The following is a 21,292-nucleotide window of genomic DNA, read 5'->3' as shown; positions in this document are numbered from 1 at the left end:
TAAATTCAGTAAAGTTGCAAGATACAAAATAAATACATGAAAATCTGTTGTACTTCTATACACTAATAATGAACTGTCAGAAAGAGAAATTAAGAAAATAATAGCATTAACAAATGCATCAAAAAAGAATAAAATACTTAGGAATGAATTTAAGCAAGGATGAGAAATAGCTGTATATTGAAAATGACAAGATGTTAATGAAAGAAACTGAAGAAGACACAAACTGAAGGATATCCTGTCCTCATGGGTTGGGAGAATATTGTTAAAATGTTCATAATGCTCAAAGGAATCTATAGATACTATGCAATTCTATCAAAATTGCAATGGCCTTTTCCACAGAAATAGAACAAAGAGTCCTCAAGTTTGTAAGGAATCATAAAAGACCCCAATTAGTCAAAGCAATTTTAATAACGAACAAAACTGGAGGTATCAAACATCTTGATTTCAAACTATATTACAAAGTTCCAATAATTGAAATAGTATGGTACTGGCATAAAAACAAACACAGAGATTAATGGAACAGAATAGTGAGCCCAGAAATAAGCACATGCATATGTGGTCAATTAACTTGTGACAAAGAAACCAAGAATATACACCTGGGAAAGGAGTCTCTTCAATAAATGGTGATGGAAAGACTAGACAGCCACATGCAAAAGAATGAAACTGGACCACTATCTTACACCATATACAAAAATTAACTCAAAATGGATTAAAAACCTGAACATAACAAAGGAAGTTGTAAAAGTCCTAAAAGAAAATATGGGCAATAAAGTTCTTGACAGTGGTCTTGGCAATGATTTTTTGAGTTTGACACCAAAAGCAAAAATAAACAAGTAGGTCTCCATAAAACTGAAAAGCTTCTGTATAACAAAAGAAACAGTATAGCAAAGGAAACCATCAAGAGAATGAAAAGGCAACCTACTGAGTGGGAGACAGTATTTGCAGGTCATATAACTGATAAGGGGCTAATATCTAAAAATATATAAAGTACACATACAAGTCAATAGCAAAACCCCCCAAAACAATCAGATTAGAAAATGGGCATATCTGAATCAACGTGGCCAACAGGTATATAAGATGTTTACACCATTAATAATCAGGGAAATGCAAATCAAAAACACAAGTAGATGCAAATCAAATTAATAATTAGGGAAAGGCAAATCAAAAACACAAATAAAAAACACCTCACACCTATTGGAATGGTTATTATCAAGAAGACTAGAAATAAGAAGTATTGGAGAGGATGTGGAGAAAAAGGAATCCCTATACACTGTTGATAGGAATGTAAATGGTGCAGCCATTATGGAACACAGTATGGAGGTTCCCCCTCAAGATTATCACATGATCCAAAAATTCCACTTCTGAGTGTTTGCTGAAGAAAACAAAAATACTAATTTGAAAAGTATTGCACTCTCATGTTTATGGCAGTATTATTTACAACAGCCAAGATATGGAAGCAACCTAAATGTCCACTGATGGGTGAATGGATAAAGAAAATGTGACACACACATACACAAAATAGAATATTATTTAGCCTTAAAAAAAAATGGACATTCTGACACCTTACAACATGGACGAACCTTAAGGACATTATGCTAAGTGAAATAGTAAGAGAGACAGAAAATGTCAAATACTGTCTGATCTGTCTTATATGTGGAATCTGCTGCTGCTGCTGCTGCTAAGTCACTTCAGTCGTGTCCGACTCTGGGTGACCCCATAGACGGCAGCCCACCAGGCCCCCCTGTCCCTGGGATTCTCCAGGCAAGAACACTGGAGTGGGTTGCCATTGCCTTCTCCAATGCATGAAAGTGAAGACTCTCAGTCGTGTCTGACTCTTAGCGACCCCATGGACCGCAGCCTACCAGGCTCCTCCGTCCATGGGATTTTCCAGGCAAGAGTACTGGAGTGGGTTGCCATTGCCTTCTCCCATATGTGGAATCCAAAATCATGTATTTCTCACATGTCACAGCTTACTATTTTTTAAAATTTGTTGTCAACCATTTAAAATCATAAAAACCAGGCTTAATGGAAACTGAAACTGTAATCAGAAATCTTCCAGCAAACAAAAGCCCGGGACCAGACAGCTTCACAGCTGAATTCTACCAAAAATTTAGAGAGGAGCTAACACCTATCCTACTCACACTCTTCCAGAAAATTGCAGAGGAAGGTAAACTTCCAAACACATTCTATGAGGCCACCAATACCAAAACCTGACAAAGATGCCACAAAAAAAGAAAACTACAGGCCAATATCACTGATGAACATAGATGCAAAAATCCTTAACAAAATCCTAGCAAACAGAATCCAACAATATACTAAAAAGATCATACATCATGACCAAGTAGGCTTTATCCCAGGGATGCAAGGATTCTTCAATATCCATAAATCAATCAACATAATACACCACATTAACAAATTGAAAAATAAAAACCATACGATTATCTCAATAGATTCAGAGAAAGCCTTGGACAAAATTCAACATCCATTTATGATAAAAACCCTCCAGAAAGCAGGAATAGAAGGAACATACCTCAACATAATAAAAACTATATATGACAAACCCACAGCAAACGTTATCCTCAATGGTGAAAAATTGAAAGCATTTCCCCTAAAGTAAGGAACAAGACAAGGGTGCCCACTCTCACCACTACTATTCAACATAGTTTTGGAAGTTTTGGCCACAGCAATCAGAGCAGAAAAAGAAATAAAAGGAATCCAGATTGGAAAAGAAGAAGTAAAACTCTCACTGTTTGCAGATGACATGATCCTATACATAAAAAACCCTAAAGACTCCACCAGAAAATTACTAGAGCTAATTAATGAATATAGTAAAGTTGCAGGATATAAAATTAACACAGAGAAATCCCTTGCATTCTTATACACTAACAATAAGAAAACAGAAAGAGAAATTAAGGAAACAATTCCATTCACCATTGCAACGAAAAGAATAAAATATTTAGGAATATATCTACCTAAAGAAACAAAAGACCTATGTATAGAAAACTATAAAACACTGGTGAAAGAAATCAAAGAGGACACTAATAGATGGAGAAATATACTGTGTTCATGGATCAGAAGAATCAATATAGTGAAAATGAGTATACTACCCAGAGCAATCTATAGATTCAGTGCAATCCCTATCAAGCTACCAATGGTATTTTTCACAGAGCTAGAACAAATAATTTCACAATTTGTATGGAAATACAAAAAACTGTGAATAGCCAAAGCAATCTTGAGAAAGAAGAATGAAACTGGAGGAATCAACCTGCCTGACTTCAGGTTCTACTACAATGCCACAGTCATCAAAACAGTATGGTACTGGCACAAAGACAGAAATATAGATCAATGGAACAAAATAGAAAGCCCAGAGATAAATCCACCCACCTATGGACACCTTATCTTTGACAAAGGAGGCAAGAATATACAATGGAGAAAAGACAATCTTTTTAACAAGTGGTGCTAGGAAAACTGGTCAACCACTTTTAAAAGAATGAAAGTAGAAGACTTTCTAACACCATACACAAAAATAAACTCTAAATGGATTAAAGATCTAAACCTAAGACCAGAAACTATAAAACTCCTAGAGGAAAACATAGGCAAAACACTCTCTGACATAAATCACAGCAGGATCCTCTATGACCCACCTCCCAGAATATTGGAAATAAAAGCAAAAATAAACAAATGGGACCTAATTAAAATTAAAACAACAAAGGAAACTATAAGCAAGGTGAAAAGACAGCCTTCAGAATGAGAGAAAATAACAGCAAACGAAATAACTGACAAATAATTAATCTTGTATGATAATGCTTGTATGATAATTAATAATTTATCATACAAGCAACTCCTGCAGCTCAATTCCAGAAAAATAAACGACCCAATCAAAAAATGGGCCAAAGAACTAAACAGACATTTCTCCAAAGAAGATACAGATGGCTAATAAACACATGGAAAGATGCTCAACATCACTCATTATCAGAGAAATGCAAATCAAAACTACAATGAGGTACCATTTCACACCAGTCAGAATGGCTGCAATCCAAAAATATACAAACAATAAATGCTGGAGAGGGTGTGAAAAAAAGGGAACCCTCTTACACTGTTGGTGGGAATGTAAACTAGTACAGCCACTATGGAGAACAGTATGGAGATTCCTTAAAAACCTGGGAATAGAACTACCTTATGACTCAGCAATCCCACTGCTGGGAACACGCACTGAGGAAACCAGAAGTGAAAAAGACACGTGTACCCCAATGTTCATCGCAGCACTGTTTATAATAGCAAGGACATGGAAGCAACCTAGATGTCCATCAGCAGACAAATGGATAAGAAAGCTGTGGTACATATACACAATGGAGTATTACTCAACCATTAAAAAGAATACATTTGAATCAGTTCTAATGAGGTGGATGAAACTGGAGCCTATTATACAGAGTGAAGTAAGCCAGAAAGAAAAACACCAATACAGTATACTAACGCATATATATGGAATTTAGAAAGATGGTAACAATAACCCTGTATGCGAGACAGCAAAAGAGACAGAGATGTACGGAACAGTCTTTTGGACTCTATGGGAGACGGAGAGGGTGGGATGATTTGGGAGAATGGCATTGAAACATGAATATTATCATATGTGAAACGGATCACCAGTCCAGGTTCGATGCATGATACAGGGTGCTCGGGGCTGGTGCACTGGGATGACCCAGAGGGATGGGATGGGGAGGGAAGTGGGAGGGGGGTTCAGGATGGGGAACACATGTACACCTGTGGTGGATTCATGTCAATGTATGACAAAACCAATACGATATTGTAAAGTAATTAGCCTCTAAAATAAATAAATAAAGTGAAAAAATAAAAAAAATAAAAACCAGGTTTAGCTTAGGGGCTGTATCAAAACAGGTGGTGGGTCTGGGGGTCAGAATTTGCCAACCTTGATTTAGAGCTTTGAGATGCATGAAGGATGAGATGAACCACTGTATTACAAGTAACAGTTGGATACAAACTGGCAAAAGTAGACAATGGCAATATTGACAAGAGCCTGGGGTGACCAGGAAGACAATTTCAAAAGCAAATCTTTTAGTATAGTACAGATCAACAGCTAGATGAGTAACTGGTCTTAGACTAATTTTCCTTTCAATGCCTGATTTAAATTAGAGGTATTGGTCTTACAAGAAAAATAGAAAGTTCACTAAATTATTCATTGTTGTTTAGGAAGATAGAAAATTAATGCTATATCAATATGTTAAAAGCTAATCACACCTACTCTCTTCATTTACAGCATCTATTGCTCATCGTTTCTTATTTAACAGAAGAGGGAAAAGTAGTTGGTCAGCTAAAAGTAGACAAAAATGAAAGGGGATACTTATATATCAGTAATGTTTTATTTTAACCAAAAACTATAACAGTGTATCTAAACTTTGTGTTGTGTAACTTAAAAATACTTGTAGAGCAATATAAGTGAGGTCACTCAGTCGTGTCTGACTATTTGCTATCCATGAATCATAGCCTACCAGGCTCCTCTGTCCACGGGATTTTCCAGGCAAGAGTACTAGAGTGGGTTGCCATTTCCTTCTCTAGGGGATCTTCCTCACCCAGGTATCAAACCTGTGTCTCCTGCTTTGCAGGCAGACACTTTACTGTCTGAGCCACCAGGGAGTCCCCAGAGCAATATAAACACAGCCTCAAAACTCTTATGAATTTCCCATTATTTTACTGTTGTTTCAATCATCCATAATTGAATAGCAAATCATTTTTCAGAGGACTCATTTCGATCAAATTCTTCCCGAGTAACAACCTAAGTTTGTACATAAGTGACTATTCTTAATTTTCACATTTATATTTTATCAGTTGATGTAACATTTAATGAAATTATGTAATTACAACACACGTATGTGGCCTTAACAGGTTAGGTAACAGACATACCTGATGCTAGATATGCGCACAATTCAAACTATGGGTGCAGGAGTACTGGCCACTGTGAGGGTGGCTCAAATTTCAAGGGTTTCTGGGCTTGGCACGTTTGACAAGGAAATAGCAGATGTAGGTTACTCAGGTCTTTGAGTAGTGGGGCTGGTCAAGAGATCTTTCCGTCTAGTCTCAACTTTTCAGTATATCCTCAAGTCTCTGGAATGCCTTAGAATCATATAGGGGAGGCACAGGCTAAAAAAATTTAAGTCTGGTCCCCCACCCACCATCTCTACCAAAATCACACAGAAGACCTGTAATCCTCCAGCCCTGCCCGGTCTTCCTTCATTCAGATCTCCAGATGTGGTAGTTGCTTTTGCCCAGTTCCCGGATGACTCTGATGCATAGCACCTTTGAAAACTATCCTTTATTTATTTATTTATTTAATTTTTATTGGAGTATAGTTGCTTTACGGGCTTCCTGGGTGTCTCAGTGGTAAAAAATCCACCTGCAATGCAGGAGACATGGGTTTGATCCATGGTTAGGAAGATCCCCTGGAGAAGGAAGTGGCAACCCACTCTAGCATTCTTGCCTGGGAAATCCCATGGACAGAGGAGCCTGGCGGGCTATAGTCCACGGGGTCACAAAAGAATTGGACACGACTTAGTGATTAAACAACAACACAACAATAAAATATTTGCTCTAAAATGTTGTGCTAGTTTCTGCTGTAGAGCAAAGTGAATCAGCTATCAGTCAGTCAGTCAGTTCAGTCACTCAGTCGTGTCCAACTCTTTGCGACCCCATGAACTGCAGCATGCCAGGCCTCCCTGTCCATCACCAACTCCTGGAGTTCACTCAAACTCACATCCATCAGGTCGGTGATGCCATCCAGCCATCTCATCCTCTGTCGTCCCCTTCTCCTCCTGTCCCCAATCCCTCCCAGCATCAGAGTCTTTGCCAATGAGTCAACTCTTCGCATGAGGTGGCCAAAGTACTGGAGTTTCAGCTTTAGCATCATTCCTTCCAAAGAACACCCAGGGCTGATCTCCTTTAGAATGGACTGGTTGGATCTCCCTGCAGTCCAAGGGACTCTCAAGAGTCTTCTCCAGCACCACAGTTCAAAAGTATCAATTCTTCAGCACTCAGCTTTCTCCACAGTCCAACTCTCACATTCATACATGACCACAGGAAAAACCATAGCCTTGACTAGACGGACCTTTGTTGGCAAAGTAATGTCTCTGCTTTTCAATATCGTATACATATATTCCCTCTTTTTTGGAATTCCTTCCCATTTAGGAAAATCACCCTTTAAAGAGGCTTGCCTGGCAGCCTGATCCTTCCCATAAGACACAATAGTGGTGGTCAACCTTGGTTGTACCCTGAAGTCACCTGGTGAGGTTAGACAGAGATTTTGATCTAACTGGTCTGGGGCAGATGGGTCCTGAGCACTGGGAGTTTTGATGGCTGTCCAGGTAACTAAGAGCAGTAGCAGCTGGGGCTGAGAACCACCACCACACTCCAAAGTGAGTATTACTGACAGGGCCAGCTCATAAAGATGCTTCTAAGCTACCCCAAACCCAAACTTATTTCACACAAGCAGGGTTTAGTAGGCAAATGATAGTTTTCAACAAAAATACACATTTCTAATGTGTGCATGTATGTGTGTGTTTTTTATCATAGAAGACCTATGTTCATACTGAAGCAGGGCCCAGGGAATGCAGACAGCAAAAAATCAACTTGTAAAGGATTGAAAATTGCAATGATGGACAGAACAAGCCTCTAAAACCCAAGTTCCTGAGTTGATTGCAAGGTTTGAAACAGCTAAGACTAAGATATGCATTTGAGAGCCTGGGCAGGATTTTAGATAAATGTTTGCATTTCTGAAGCCAATCACTCTTTTCAGACATTTATATGGGTACCTGGAATCAGTCATTCTAGAAAGTCATTATAAAATCATTATAAAGCCAGAGACATGAATTCAAACTTCCCATGATTCAAGAGGAATTCAAAACTTGTTTCCACAAAACTATGACACTGGGTCCTCTATTTGTAAGGATTTTTACTGGAATTTGAAGGAGGCGGCAGGTGTACATAAAAAAAAAGAATATTCAGGCCCCTCTCAAAAAAGGCAACTTCCATTATTCTTAGTTTTCTTACCTTATTATTGCTCATAGAACGCATCACTATACTACTAGACTATGTAGCTACTTAGTGGTTTATCATCACCTTTTTTCTTATTTTAAAATATAAACTCCATGAAGGCAAGCTTATGACCTATTTACTCTTGCAGTACCAGACCCTGGAACAACGTCTGGCATACAGGCGTTCAGTATGAATGAATGAATGAAACACGGTTCTTGCCTTCTGGAAAGTTAAAAATGGAGTCTAACCCACTGAGCTGCAGTGGGGCAAACACAAAGCAGCTGAATGTGGCAACATCTAATTTCAGGTTTGACAGTGAAAGCGATACAGAATTGAGAGAGAATCACAACCAAAGATGGCTTCCATTCTCAGACAGCATTAATGTTTACGCTCTCCTCTTGTGAGGTCTATCTAGCACATGTGTCAGGTAGTGAAGAAGAAATCCAATGTGTATTTCTAGTTCACTCCTTTCCACAACCCTTGGTGTGTGCGTGCTGAGTCATCTCCGACTCTTTGAGACCCCATGAACTGTAGCCCATCAGGCTTCTCTGTCCATTGAGTTTTCCAGGCAAAAATACTGGACTGGGGTGCCATTTCCCCTTCCAGGGGATCTTTTCGACCCAGGGATCAAACCCACGTCTCTTGCATCTCCTGCACTGGCAGACAGATTCTTTACTTCTGAGCCACCTGGGAACCCCACAATCCTCTGAGGTGAGCATCATCATCCCTGTTTAGCAGATGAAGTTTTAAAAACTTCTTGAGTTGAGCAGATGTGGGAGAGGATGACTAGAAGATGATCTCATAAACCCTTTCTTCGTGCTAAAACTCTGAGTCTGAATGATGCCTTCCTTGACTTAGAGGAAAGGAAGCTGCCAGCAAGCTTTCCTTGAAACTCTGTGGCAGACACTAAATGAACCACTCCCTGACCTTCCTTATTTCATCTCTGCTGCCCTATGACCCAGGCACTGTTGGTGTCATTCTTGTTTTACAGATGAGAAAGCTGGGTTTATGGAGGTTTAAAGGTGCTCATAGCACATAACGGAGTTAAGAGCAAGTCCAGAGTCCACAGTAAATTCACTCACTGAAGAAATACAACTTCAAGATGCCAATCACTCTTTTTTTCTCTTTCACTGTAAAATGCAGGAGTTGCTATTGAGAGGGGCTGGAATAGACAGCACATCCCCCTGGCCAGTTCACCCACATGTTCACAGTTTACTTCTAAGATTATTTTGTGCCTCCTGTGGCCAGTCTGGCTGGGCACCAGGTTCACATGTGAACAAGACCCGCAGTGCCTGCCCTCAGGAAGCCTGCCATCCAGCCCACAGCTGCTTGCTGGTACAATGAGTCTCAGTCCAACTGGAGGCAGCACTTGCCCACAGAACCACTTGCTCTGGGTTTCCTGGTGCTGGCGGGCTGCCCCTGTCTGCTGGTTTGCCTGCACAAAATGTAATTCTTTGAACTCTATATCCAGCTGGAGGAGGGGAGCCCTCAAGTTACAGATGTTTCCTCCCAAGGACCAGAAACTACTTAGACTGAAACCTCTGTGTCTGATCCCGAGCCGTGACTCATCGATCTTTCGGGTCATGGCCAGAATAGCGCTGCCTTCTTATTTCTGAAAGAACAGAACTAGAAAGGGAACACTTGACCCTGGAGACAAGTAACACAAGCAAGTCATCACAAGATAATAAGATACTCAGAACAAACACATGTGCATTTCTGCAAGGCCCTGAGCAAATATTTCTAAACTGTTTCATCAAGCCCTTGTTAACTCATCACAGCCAAAACCTAAAAATAGGGAGAGAGGATCAAGAGATGCATGACGATAGGATGGATGAGCAGGGGAGAGAGGAGAATGTAGAGACCAGAAAAAGAGAGAAAGGCAGAGGTGAAGAGGAGGTGAGGCAAGAGGCTTGAAGCCACGTGGACCCACACGTAAGTGAGGATTCAAAGTGGGAAGGACTCAGGAATCACTTGGTCCCATCACCCACAGAGAGCCTTCCAACAATTTACAGAGTGATTACTATATACCACGCACTCCACTAAATGTTTTCATGTCTAACAATGACCTCCAGTATTACAGATAACGCTGTGAATTGTATATTACTCTCCCCATTTTACAGCTGGGAACATTGAGGCTTAGATGAGTTCAGTGTCAGGTAAAAGAGCACAGTGAGTAACTGGCAGACCCTGGAAATGAATCCTGGTCTATCTCTGAGGCCTGTGCTCATCACTGCTGGGTCCTGCCTCTAAGGTTCTATAGACATGTCTATGGTCAAACAGCCTGTGAAATCTGACTCTAAGGGTAAATAAGAGAGACAAATTTTAGAAGATGAGAACTGCACCACAGGCTCTGCTTCCCAGATGATGAGCTCTGAGCCCACATACTCTGCTCCAGTGACATGGTCCCCATTTCCTCTCTCTGGCTCTATGGCCTGGGTGCTGCAGGAGCCACTAAGAACCAGATGCCTAATTCTTTTTCTCCTACGTCTTTCATGAACTCTGTACCGACAATGTTCGATAGCCAGCTACAAAGGAGAAATATTTCCAGGGCCCAGATCCACTGTCACGGAACAATTAGAAAGAGTGAATTTATACTGAGCCTCAGTAAGCAGGTACCTGGCACACTGGCTTACCCTCCTGCCAAGGGCAAGAAGCTCCCTGTGTCTGGAGGCCTAAGTGGGGTTGGGAGTGGAGGGCTAGCAAAAGCACCCAGGTGTGCGCTGTGTATAGTAGACGCCGCATGGACTTTGTTGAGAACTGTGCTGGAATTAAGCCCTCAGTCCCTGCTTGGACTCATCTGCTGATCAGGCCAGTATGAGCATGAGCCAGTTCTCTGTAAAAGAGAAGTTGGGGGCAGGTTTGTTCCAGGAAACAGGTGGAAAAAGAGGATCAAATTGAGAAAAACTGATCAGTGTCGATGGCGGGAGCCTCTGAACGACCAAGGTGCATCAGGTGGGGAGGCAAGGTCCTGGGGGACACACGCTTTTTACTTTTTTTCTCTCGATATTGCTGATGAAGTGTTCTATCTTCAAAGTGTCATCTGACTGTGATAAAGAGAAAGGGGTAAGTGAATATGTCACAGACTCAAAGTCCACTTCGCTCTCCTCCTGCCTTGTCATAGGAATCCCAACACCCTTGAGGTCCCTGGAATCCTGACTGATGGCCAATCACAAACATCCCTTCCTCCACCTTCCTTGACTCCCTTGTGCCCATGTGATGCCAATCAGAAAACAGCACACATCAGGGGGAGATGAGTAGGGGGTGCTTCTGTGTCTGATAAAAGGAACAGACATGGCTGGCTCCAGCCTCTTCACCCTCCTTTCTGCTTTGACCACAGACAAGATGCTTGGTGCTGCAGGAGTTCCTATGACCAACAGCTACCACACTAAGGTAGGTGGAGGGGGGTGGCGGGGTCAAGCAGAAAGACCGAAGCAGCCTGGGTCCTTAGTGACCCTCAAGAGGAGAAATGCCCCTGCCGTGGGCTGTGGACTCCCAGGTGAAAAGTAAACTCTTGTCTGCCCCACTGCTGGTGAGGTACCCTGCCCACACCTGCTGAATGAACTTCTACTGGGTCTGAAGCAACGGGTCTTGGGCATACCTGTCTAATATGTGGTAGTTTAAAAGGTATTTTCTCAACTATATCTCATTTGATTCTTATGTCAAACCCCTAAAATAGGTGAAACAGATGCTGTGAGCTCATATGAAGCTAAGGACACGGCTTAGCACGTGAAGCCATTAGGTCAGAGCACTAAGACGACTAGTGGCAGGGCGGGGGTCTGAGTGCACTGAGCTCATATCACATTGGACAGCACTGGTACAAAGATGCACCCTGCCAATGGCTGCCAACTGACTTTCATTTCAGGGGGCAGTTATCCTTGGATTATGATCCTGTAAGAGTCAGCACACGATCACAAAATAAAAGTAAGCAAAACTATAATCATTTGTGTCCTGGCTTCAGCTGAAGAATGGGAAGAGCCCTGCTAGTTACAATGGCATCAGACAAGCCACTGAGTAAGGATGGGGAACAGCTTTCTCCTTCCTAAGATTCCTGCAAACCAGGAGATGTGCTGTACTGGGGGTCATTGAGGAGGAATTATTATCTGGCCCAAACGGTGAGGAATTTGTCCAGGAAAGTGGCTACACCTCCCCTTCTCCTTCAAGTTGTTACCAAACTGCCCCTGGTTTAAGTTACCCAACTGCCAATTCATTCCAGCTAAACATCATGCCTAACAAAATAGGACAAAGTCTCTATACCAGCAGATGAGCTATAGCAACTCTAGTAAATGATCTAATATTTTAAAATACAGAAAGAGGGAAGGAAGAAGAGGGAAAGAAGAGGGGAGGATTAAAGGAAGGAAGAGGGGGAGAGAAGGAAGGAGAGGAAAGGGAGGGTAGAAAAGAGGGAAAGAGGAAGAGAGGGAAGGGGAGAAGCAGGGAGACAGGAAGGGACAGAAGGAGACAGGGAAGAAGAAAGGAAAATCTTTGAATTGGATGCATCCCATCTTTGGCAGGGGTTCAAATTCCATCTCTCCCAGACCCAGTTTCCTCCTGGTAAATGCAGGTAACAGTGCTCCTTACAAGGTGGTGGGGAGGCCCCGCGTGTCTGTCATCACTCACTGCAAGTGTACTGGCGCCATCTGGAGATCTGGACAAACCCTGGCAGGTTTTGAGGACCTGGAATGACCACCAGTTGGTCTGGATCCACAGGGCTGTACGCTGCCCTACTCCATTCCCTAAAATGGTAATGGTCGTGACCTCTGGGGGTGTGTTGAGGAAGAGCTGCAGGACCCTATGGGGAAGCCCTCTGCTGACTCCCACTGCAAGCCCCCAGCGGTCTTGAAACTCCCCAGCAGTCTGGACAGAGGATGAAGATACTGAGTAAAAGACAGTGCGGGTGGCTTCCTAAACCCCTTCCTCTCACCACCCCCGGCCCACCTTCCCCCCTCCTTCACTTGAGCTGTGAGTTGTGACTTCATTGAGGAAATCAGATGGAGTCTCCCTAACCCACACATGGACTATCACTCACCCCTTATAGGGGCCATCCTTATCCTCCGAGTTCTGACATCTTCAAAAGCCATTTGGGCTCATGGGAGTACTCTCCCACTTACTTTTAAACTTCATTTTTAAATACTCTTCCCCACCCCCCGCTACTTTTCTCTTGTCTAGGTCAGTATCTCTGTCTCACCAAGCTCTATTAAGGCAGATATGCCTTTGCAAGTCCTGATATTCAAGTAGGTTCCTGATAACTGGTTCTACAACAACTGTTTCAGATACAATGAAAATGGGCCAGGTTTCATCTTTGGATCTGGGGCAGAAGCAAATGGTTTCACCCATTCAGTTTAAGTTGCCACATAGAATCCCATAGAACTTTTCCTTGAAATCTATCCATCATAGATATAATCAGGCTCCTGGGATTTGAGGGGACAGGCAGGAGAAAGAGGAAGAAGTTATGGAGAGTCCATTTCTTGGGAGATGGTCCAGTGTAGGGGCTGCAGTATACAACCCTTCAATTCAATCTTGGTTCAGCCATGCCATTTATTATGTGTAGGGTCTTAACCTCTGTTTGCCTCAGTTGCTCACTCAAAAATGTCTGAGCCACCAGGGAGTCTCAAAAATATAGAGTGGGTAGCCGTTCTCTTCTCCAGGGGATCTTCCTGACCCAGGGATCGAACCTGGGTCTCCTGCATTACAGGCAGATTCTTTACCATCTGAGCCATGAGGGAAGCCCCACTAATAGTAATGACTTGACAGAACTGTTGTGAGGATCATGCCTGGTATATAGAAGTCCTCAAATATTAGCTATTATCATCACCTCCCCAAGGAGCCCAAAGTAGTTAAAAACAGAATCAGAGAAGAGAGAAGCAAAGCCAGCTAGCTGTAAAAATTTCAACTGACTATAGATAACTCCAGCCTTCCCTGAAGCTCCCTCCAGCCCTAAGGTTGGACCAGGATTCTTGAGGGGGAAGTCCTGCGTTATCTTGAGTGCAGACAGACTCACACCAGATTTTATGAGCATATGCTGTTTATATGAATTTTACTTAAGTATAAAATTGTATATAGATGCTAAATATGATTTTGAGAAGCATACATATTACTACATTATAAAAATCTTCTCAATTGGTTTATCCATTTCTCGAAGGTCATAGTACCTCTTCTTATAATAAAGTGATAAATTTTGCTTCCAGAAACACTTGATGCTTGTAAATTTACAAAAAAACATTGTAAATGATGCTCCCAATCTGTATTTTTGCTATAAAACTCCACCAACCAGCTCTGTTCTTGCAGGGCCTATTTCAAAGTCTCAATGACTGGCTTTGTGCTGATGCAGAAGGTAGTAATACAGGGCAAAGTTCATGGTGTCAGTTCTCACCAAGAATGATTCCTTGGGGATTCAGGCTAGCTTGGGAAGCCAGCTGGGAGCCAGCTCACACAGACACCTCGTATACCTGGTCCCTGAGGCAGTGAACACAGCACCAGGAAGAGTTCAAACTTCCTTCAACTGGCCCAACACACTCAAGTATCTTATTTGACTACCACTCTCAGATTTATAATCTGAGTTGCCTCTAATCTCATTTTAAAACATGTCTACCTGACTATTTTCTCTGAGAAACAGCCAGAAATCCACACTTCTATTTCCTTTTACTGACGTGGGTTGCTTTCTTCACCGAGTTTCTCAACAAGGGAGGATAAACAGACCACAGGGAGCCCATGTAAAGGCTCCTCTTTGGGGTGTGTCTGAGCCCCTCTCTGGCAAGGCCGATGGGGAAGGAACTCCCTCTCCCAGGAGGTGGCCAGGCAGCCTCAGGGATCTGCCTTCTCCACAACCTCTCCACAGCTCTCAAGTCTCCAGGGCCTGAGCATCTTCTGCTGGGCTGAGCCACTGCAGCAGGTGTGTGCGACCACCACCCAGCTCAGCCTCCTCTCTCAGTACCCCTGTGTTTCATAGGGTGGCCACATCCTCTTGGCCCAACCAGCTTCCACTGGGCATGGCTGAGCACAGATGTGTTCCCTATAGCTGTGACTGTGCTTCTGGAAGAACTCAAATGATGCCTCGAAGTTGCATCCCAAACCATTTTCCTCTAAGCTGTGCTTGCATAATGTTCTATCTGAGGGATTCATGATACCAGTATGATATCTCAGTTGTCCTTATACATCTGGGCCTCACATTCAGAAAGGCACGCCTTTCAGACTATTGTACATTCACAAGCATTATGTCTCTCTCCTTTCAAGAACTATCTTAACCCTTTCTTCGCTTGAAAGGAACAATCTCGCAAGGCTTTTGTAACTCTTCTTTACACAGCCCTCTGGCTTTTCTCCATGCTGGTGAGCATGTGGGTACCTGAGACCCGCTGGCCACCCCTTTTTCAGGGAGCATAGCTTCCGCACATTTGGTGTCGCTCAATGGCTCCTGGCCACAGAAAGCCGTTTGTCTCGGCTCACAGACGGCAATTTCTTTTCCCATCCCTAAACACCATTGTTCCCATACCGTGTGCCAAACTGTTAGGGCTGGAGTAATAGTAAAAAGCCTCGAGGCAAATTACAACCACAACAGCTGTGTTTACTAAGAGCTTTACAAATGAACTCATCCCAGCGTCATGAGAGCGGGCAGGCAGTGGCTCGGAACCTTCCAGAAACACCCCACCCTCAGGATGATCACTGGCTGCCTCAGCCTCCTGCTACCCCAGCCAGTCCCAGCTCTTGGAGGGGACCCTATGCTTCGCACCAGGGATCTTTTTTCACCCACAATACGTTGATCTGTATTCTTCTCCCAGCTGCAATGATTTACACTCGGCTGTTTATCCTCTGGGAGGGCTGCCAGTCACCGACAAAATAGGCAACTGGATGCCGATTCTGCAGAGGCAACAAGAAAACAACTGTCCACCCTGAGGGCCCTCGAATGCCTGCCTAACCACCTGCGGAAAGGCCTGAAATTCCACCATTCATCATTCACACCTTTGGACCGTTGGTGAGCACTCTAAATGCAATACATGTTGCAGTGCATGGCATCAAGAGAACTATCACTCATCCATAACTTTATGTGGATTTGTTTCTTCTAAACAGGTGGCTTCCCAGCTGGCACTAATGGTAAAGAACCCACCACCCAGTGCAAGAGAAATAAGAGACTTGGTTTCAGTCCCCAGGTTGGGAAGATCCCCTGGAGGAGGGCATGACAACCCACTCCAGTATTCTTGCCTGGAGAATCCCATAGACAGAGAAGGTGGGCTACAGTCCATGGGGTCACAAAGAGTTGGACATGATTGAAGTGATTTAGTACAACAACTCCAAAACTTTGTTTTGTTAACTGTAAAACTGACACATGCTTCATGAGGCTATGTTGAAGTTGCTTTGCAACTTCTCAAATTCCTGAAATTCATATCTGAATTACTGGATTAAAAAGCAAGCATTCTTGAGAGAGAATTCACTGCAACTGGTACCAACTCGGCACTCTTGCATGGATTAATTTAGGCAACTTGCTATTACCACGGAAATGAGAGGGCAGGTCCTTGGGCTATGAGCACAGGATACAGCCTAGTAAAACAAGGGCGTACATGCCTTCTGACATGGGGTGGTTCTTAGCCAAGTAGCAGCCATCCACCAATCCACCATGTGTGAAAAAGAAGCTATTAAGGTTTTACTCACCTAGGAAAATTCTGACTCCCTAGTACAACTCGCCTGTTTAAAAGAATGACCTAGAGCAACATACAATTCCCAGGTCTCTTTGGTGGAGGTTCTGATTCAGTGAGGCTGAGCAGGGTCCCTTACATCTGGATGCTTCACAAATTTCCAGGTGGAACTTACGATTGGGCAAGTTTGTTTAACGCTGACCTAGATTCTAAGCACCAACTTAAGCTTCCCTGTGGTTCCTTGGAACAGAGGCTGGAAATCATTTTTTTAAAAAGCAAAAAACCCCACAAATCTCTGCTACCCCCAGAGCACTGGGCCAGTTCCCTGCACAGACCTACAACAGAGCCGCTGCTTGAAACTATAGCCCTGAGAAGCTCTATCAGCTGGGTTCAAAGGGGAGGTCTTCACTCCCAGGTGGGAAGGAGTCTAAAGACTTTATTACATTATACATGAGCGTGAGCTGACAGGCTCCACATCCCAGACACAAAGTCGATGACGGCCATGCATTCTTCCCGGGCTCCCCCAGTTGCCAACCCAGAGGTTGAAACTTCATTTTCAAACCACAAGACAGCTTGGCAGAAACAGCTCTGGCAGTGTATTATCAGGGTTGGGCTCTGACAAGAAGAAAAACTCAAAGTCTCACAGTCAAATTTCAAGAACCAGGGCTTCCTACTAGAGCCGCAGCTGAAAACGGCCTTCATCTTCCTCTCAAAACTTCCCTGATGCCTCAAAACTTGACTGACATCCACACAGGCCACTCAAAGGATGCCGTGGCCCAGATAAAACATGGAATTCATTCTCCCATTCAAAGCTTCTTCTGTCATTTCACCCTTTTGTGAAGAAACACATTCCCTGAGAGCAGGAGATAGAAAGGGGGGCTTCTTTCTGGCCTCCCAGGGGCAAGTCACAGTCTCAAACACCTCTGGGGGCCGAGCAGCTTATGGAGGTTAGAGATGGACCTGGAAGGACTGTCACCCTGGAATATCCCCTAACCCCTACATGGCAGTTGCCACTACTCAGCTCAGCCACCCTATGGTATGTAAAGAGAGTCCGGTTTGCCATACCACCTGCATTTTCAAGAGAAACTGGGGATTCTGGCTTTTCAGATGAACTTTCCCAAATGGCAAATGTCCCAATTTAAAAAAGGTTGTGTTGGGAATTCCAGGGCAGTCCAGTGGTTAGGGCTCTGTGCTTCCACCACAGGGGCCATGGGCCCAATCCCTGGTCAGGGAACTAAAATTAAAATCCAGCAAGCCTTGCGGTGTGGTGGAAAAAAAATACATTGTGCTGGTTAAACAAAAACATTTGTGGGGTAAGCTATGTGGGAGAAGAATCTGAAAAAAAATATGTACATATCTTATATGCATGTATATAAACATACATATATATATATTCTCTTTCAGATACTTACATATATATATGTATACATATGTATATATCTGTATATAAAACTGATTCACTTTTCCATACACCTGAAACTAACACAACATTGAAAATCAACTATATATCAATAAAAAAATTAATCAATTAAAAAAATGTCTGTGGGGGATGTTGGTGGGGGCTTTTGGTCCTTGCAGTGCCCTCTTCTGCCTCCCTCCCTCCTGCCCCTTTCCATCCACCTTCTAGACACATCCTCTCTGGCTGCCAGTACCACACAGGCGGCCTGTCCCCTGGCACCAGTGACCCCTCTCCCCAAACCTTGCCAGTGTTCCTGCAGCCAGCAGCAATCGGGGGCGGGGGCTGATGGCTTCCCAGGTGGCCTCATCTCTGGACAGCAATGACGGCTGAGTTATACTTCATATGATCTTCTTTGAAAGCTCAACAAGTTCAAGAGCAGCCTGTTTACCATCCTTTGGTGGATTATCCAGGACCAGTCTGATTCCTCATCTCCTGGCTGCCCCTGTGGAGTTCTCACCCATAGCCTCCATCACGCTCACTGTTTCCCAGCCAAACACGCTAGGTTCTTCAAGCAGTCTTTGTAAAGCAAGGTCCGAGTCTCCGTACATTGTATTCCTTCCAATCAAAAGGTCTAATTTACCTAGATTATAACAGTAACAGTGAAACCTAACAGATACTAAGGAACACCAGGCATTGCTTTAAGAGCTTTGTATTTAGTAACTCATGCATTCTTACTCAGAACGCTAAGAGGGGTGCTGTTATTACCACCCATTTTACAGATGAGAGGAGAGAGGCCCAGGGAGCCTAAGGCACTGGCCTGCGACCACACAGCTGGTCAGGGCAGAACCAGGATGGAACCCCATCAGAAGTCACCACCACACCCTAGAGCACAAAGTGCTCTCAAATGGATGGGAACACCAATCCTTCACCACTGAAGGTCCATTATCCACACTGTTGACTCACATAAGCTTACTGTCAGTGACTCTCTGAAATCTCTTTTACATAAACGAATGCTAAGTCCCAGGAACCCCATCCTTTCCCCAGGCGGTGGGTTTTATGGACTCTGTGCCTGGCCTGGTCCAATTACCACCCTGTTGTCCTATTTCTGATGGCCCATAACATTGTCCTGGAGGTGCTCTTCCCTGCGCCCTTGCTCTTAAAAGAATTAGGAGGAGGCCAAGGAGGAGTTCAGATTATAGAATCGTGGAACTCTGGGGAATCAAACAAAAGAACATCCAGGCCTCCACCTCATTTTACAGATGAGGAAAGTGAGACCTGGACGGCAAAAGAATTCCAAGGACAAGCAGCCAGCGAGCAGTGCAGTCGAAATTAGAACCTGGGCATCTGCTTCCCACCCAGGGCTCCTCCAGCTGCTCCAGACTGTTTTCAGCCCATGTTTCTGGGCTTAAACAGGAGGATGACGAGGAAAATGTGCTCTATGTGCCAGTCGACAAGGAAACCTCAGTGGGTTTAAGATGACAGCCGAGAGCTGGCTGAATCAGGGGGCAGACCGCTACGATGATGAGATTGGGGGGAAAAGGCCGCCCAAGGCTCTCTGAGCTCTGAGTTCAGCATTCAGTCCTGCGCACATTCGCTCCTACACTCCGACGGGCTCATGCCAGATGCCCTGCGGGCTTAGGTACAGTCAGCACGCAGCCCAGGCTAGTGTTTGAAAAGTCCTTAAGTCTTCTGGACTGTAGGCTTTAATGTCTTAAAAGACTATGATTCATGCCTGATGTTTCTCTTTGCGTTCGGCATCTCTTCCTTGTTCCCCTGTCCCACACCCCTAAGCTTATACTTAAATGTGGGCAAAGGCTCTGCAGAATGACTGCCCTTTTCATGGGCCAGGCACTGAGCCAGACAGGACAGCATGTACAGGTGACCAAGGCTTGGCCAGCAATCACCCAGGAGGAGCATGTCCACTCGGGGACATGGAAGTCATCCCTGAGGGGAAGAGACGTACTCCCTGCCTCTGGCAAGGGTGGTCTCACAGAGACCGTGATGGGGTCTTTTCTGATTGCCCATTCAAGGGGGATAAACCGGGAAAGATACAGGGATGCTTCCAAAGGCTCTTCTGATGGAAACCAGAACCAGGACCTGTGATCACAATGCCTACATTTTCCGGAAAAACTTTAGTAAGACTGATTTTAATTTCATTATTTCAAAATATATAGGCCAATTTGACTTAAGGTAGGCTTAAATATGGGACTTCCTATGTGGCCCAGTGGTAAAGAACCCACCTGCCAATGCAGGAGACACAGGTTCAAGCCCTGGGTTGGGAAGATCCCCTAGAGTAGGAAATGGCAACCCACACCAGTATTCTTGCCTTGGAAATCCTGTGGACAGAGGAGCCTGGAGGGCTAAAGTTTGTGGGGATGCAAAAGAGTTGGACATGACTTAGCGACTAAACAACAGATTTGAATGTATCTGGTTTATCTCCATCTCATCTGGGAAGAAAAGTCTGGCCAAGTATTTTAAAGAACAAGATGACAAGGTTTAACCTGCTTACAAAAACATGTTCCTTTCAAGGATTTCAATACATCCTTTAATGACAAAGGTCTTTGGTGATTCATTAAAACAATATACTGCTGCTGCTGCTGCTAAGTTGCTTCAGTCGTGTCCAACTCTGTGTGACCCCATAGACGGCAGCCCATCAGGCTCCGCCGTCCCTGGGATTCTCCAGGCAAGAACACTGGAGTGGGTTGCCATTTCCTTCTCCAATGCATGAAAGTGAAAAGGGAAAGTGAAGTCACTCAGTCGTGTCTGACTCTTAGCGACCCCATGGACTGGAGCTCACCAGGCTCCTCCGTCCATGGGATTTTCTAGGCAAGAGTACTGGAGTGGGGTGCCATTGCCTTCTCCGAAACAACATACTAAGAGCAGTTAAATCTTCTTATGAAATAAAATGGCAGTTCTCCAAACAACTATTTCCAATTTTGCATTAATTTAAATTAAGTCCAAATCAACGAAATTAGTGAGCTAGATGATGACACAGTTTCTAGAATGAGATTTTATCAGACTCAGAAGAGAGACTTTCAAGATTTATTTCTGGTTGTTTAAAGCAGCTGTACTCTTTCTCCCAGAGAAATCTGACTGGACATCCAAATCTATGCCACAGACAAACCGGGGCTGCTGTAGTAAGTGGGCCCGGAGGAGCTGGTCTCCGGGGCTCTGAAGGACACAGGTGAATAATCACTGATCTCATCCAGGGCTCAGCAAACTTTCT

At 43.8% G+C, this 21,292-nt stretch overlaps 1 protein-coding gene across 34 annotated transcripts in view; it reads right to left on the bottom strand.

The window, feature by feature from the left end:
- Positions 1-21,292, bottom strand: part of MGAT5 (alpha-1,6-mannosylglycoprotein 6-beta-N-acetylglucosaminyltransferase) — a 397,826-nt gene that overhangs the window by 82,761 nt on the left and 293,773 nt on the right. Inside the window, exon 13 of one of the 34 annotated variants that reach the window (XM_086367799.1) lies at positions 1-21,292. This exon is cut by the window's left edge and continues 11,946 nt beyond it. The exons of the other annotated variants lie outside the window; for them this stretch is intronic. Coding sequence (XP_086223925.1) covers positions 21,065-21,292 — 228 coding nt within the window. The 3' untranslated portion in view covers positions 1-21,064. 34 annotated transcript variants of the gene reach the window in all.

This window comes from Bos grunniens, chromosome 2 (assembly GCF_055505025.1).
Source record: "Bos grunniens cultivar Pamir isolate PY7600 chromosome 2, Bosgru_T2T1.0, whole genome shotgun sequence".
Taxonomy (NCBI): Eukaryota; Metazoa; Chordata; class Mammalia; order Artiodactyla; family Bovidae; genus Bos; species Bos grunniens.
This window is presented reverse-complemented; position numbering and strand designations above follow the sequence as displayed.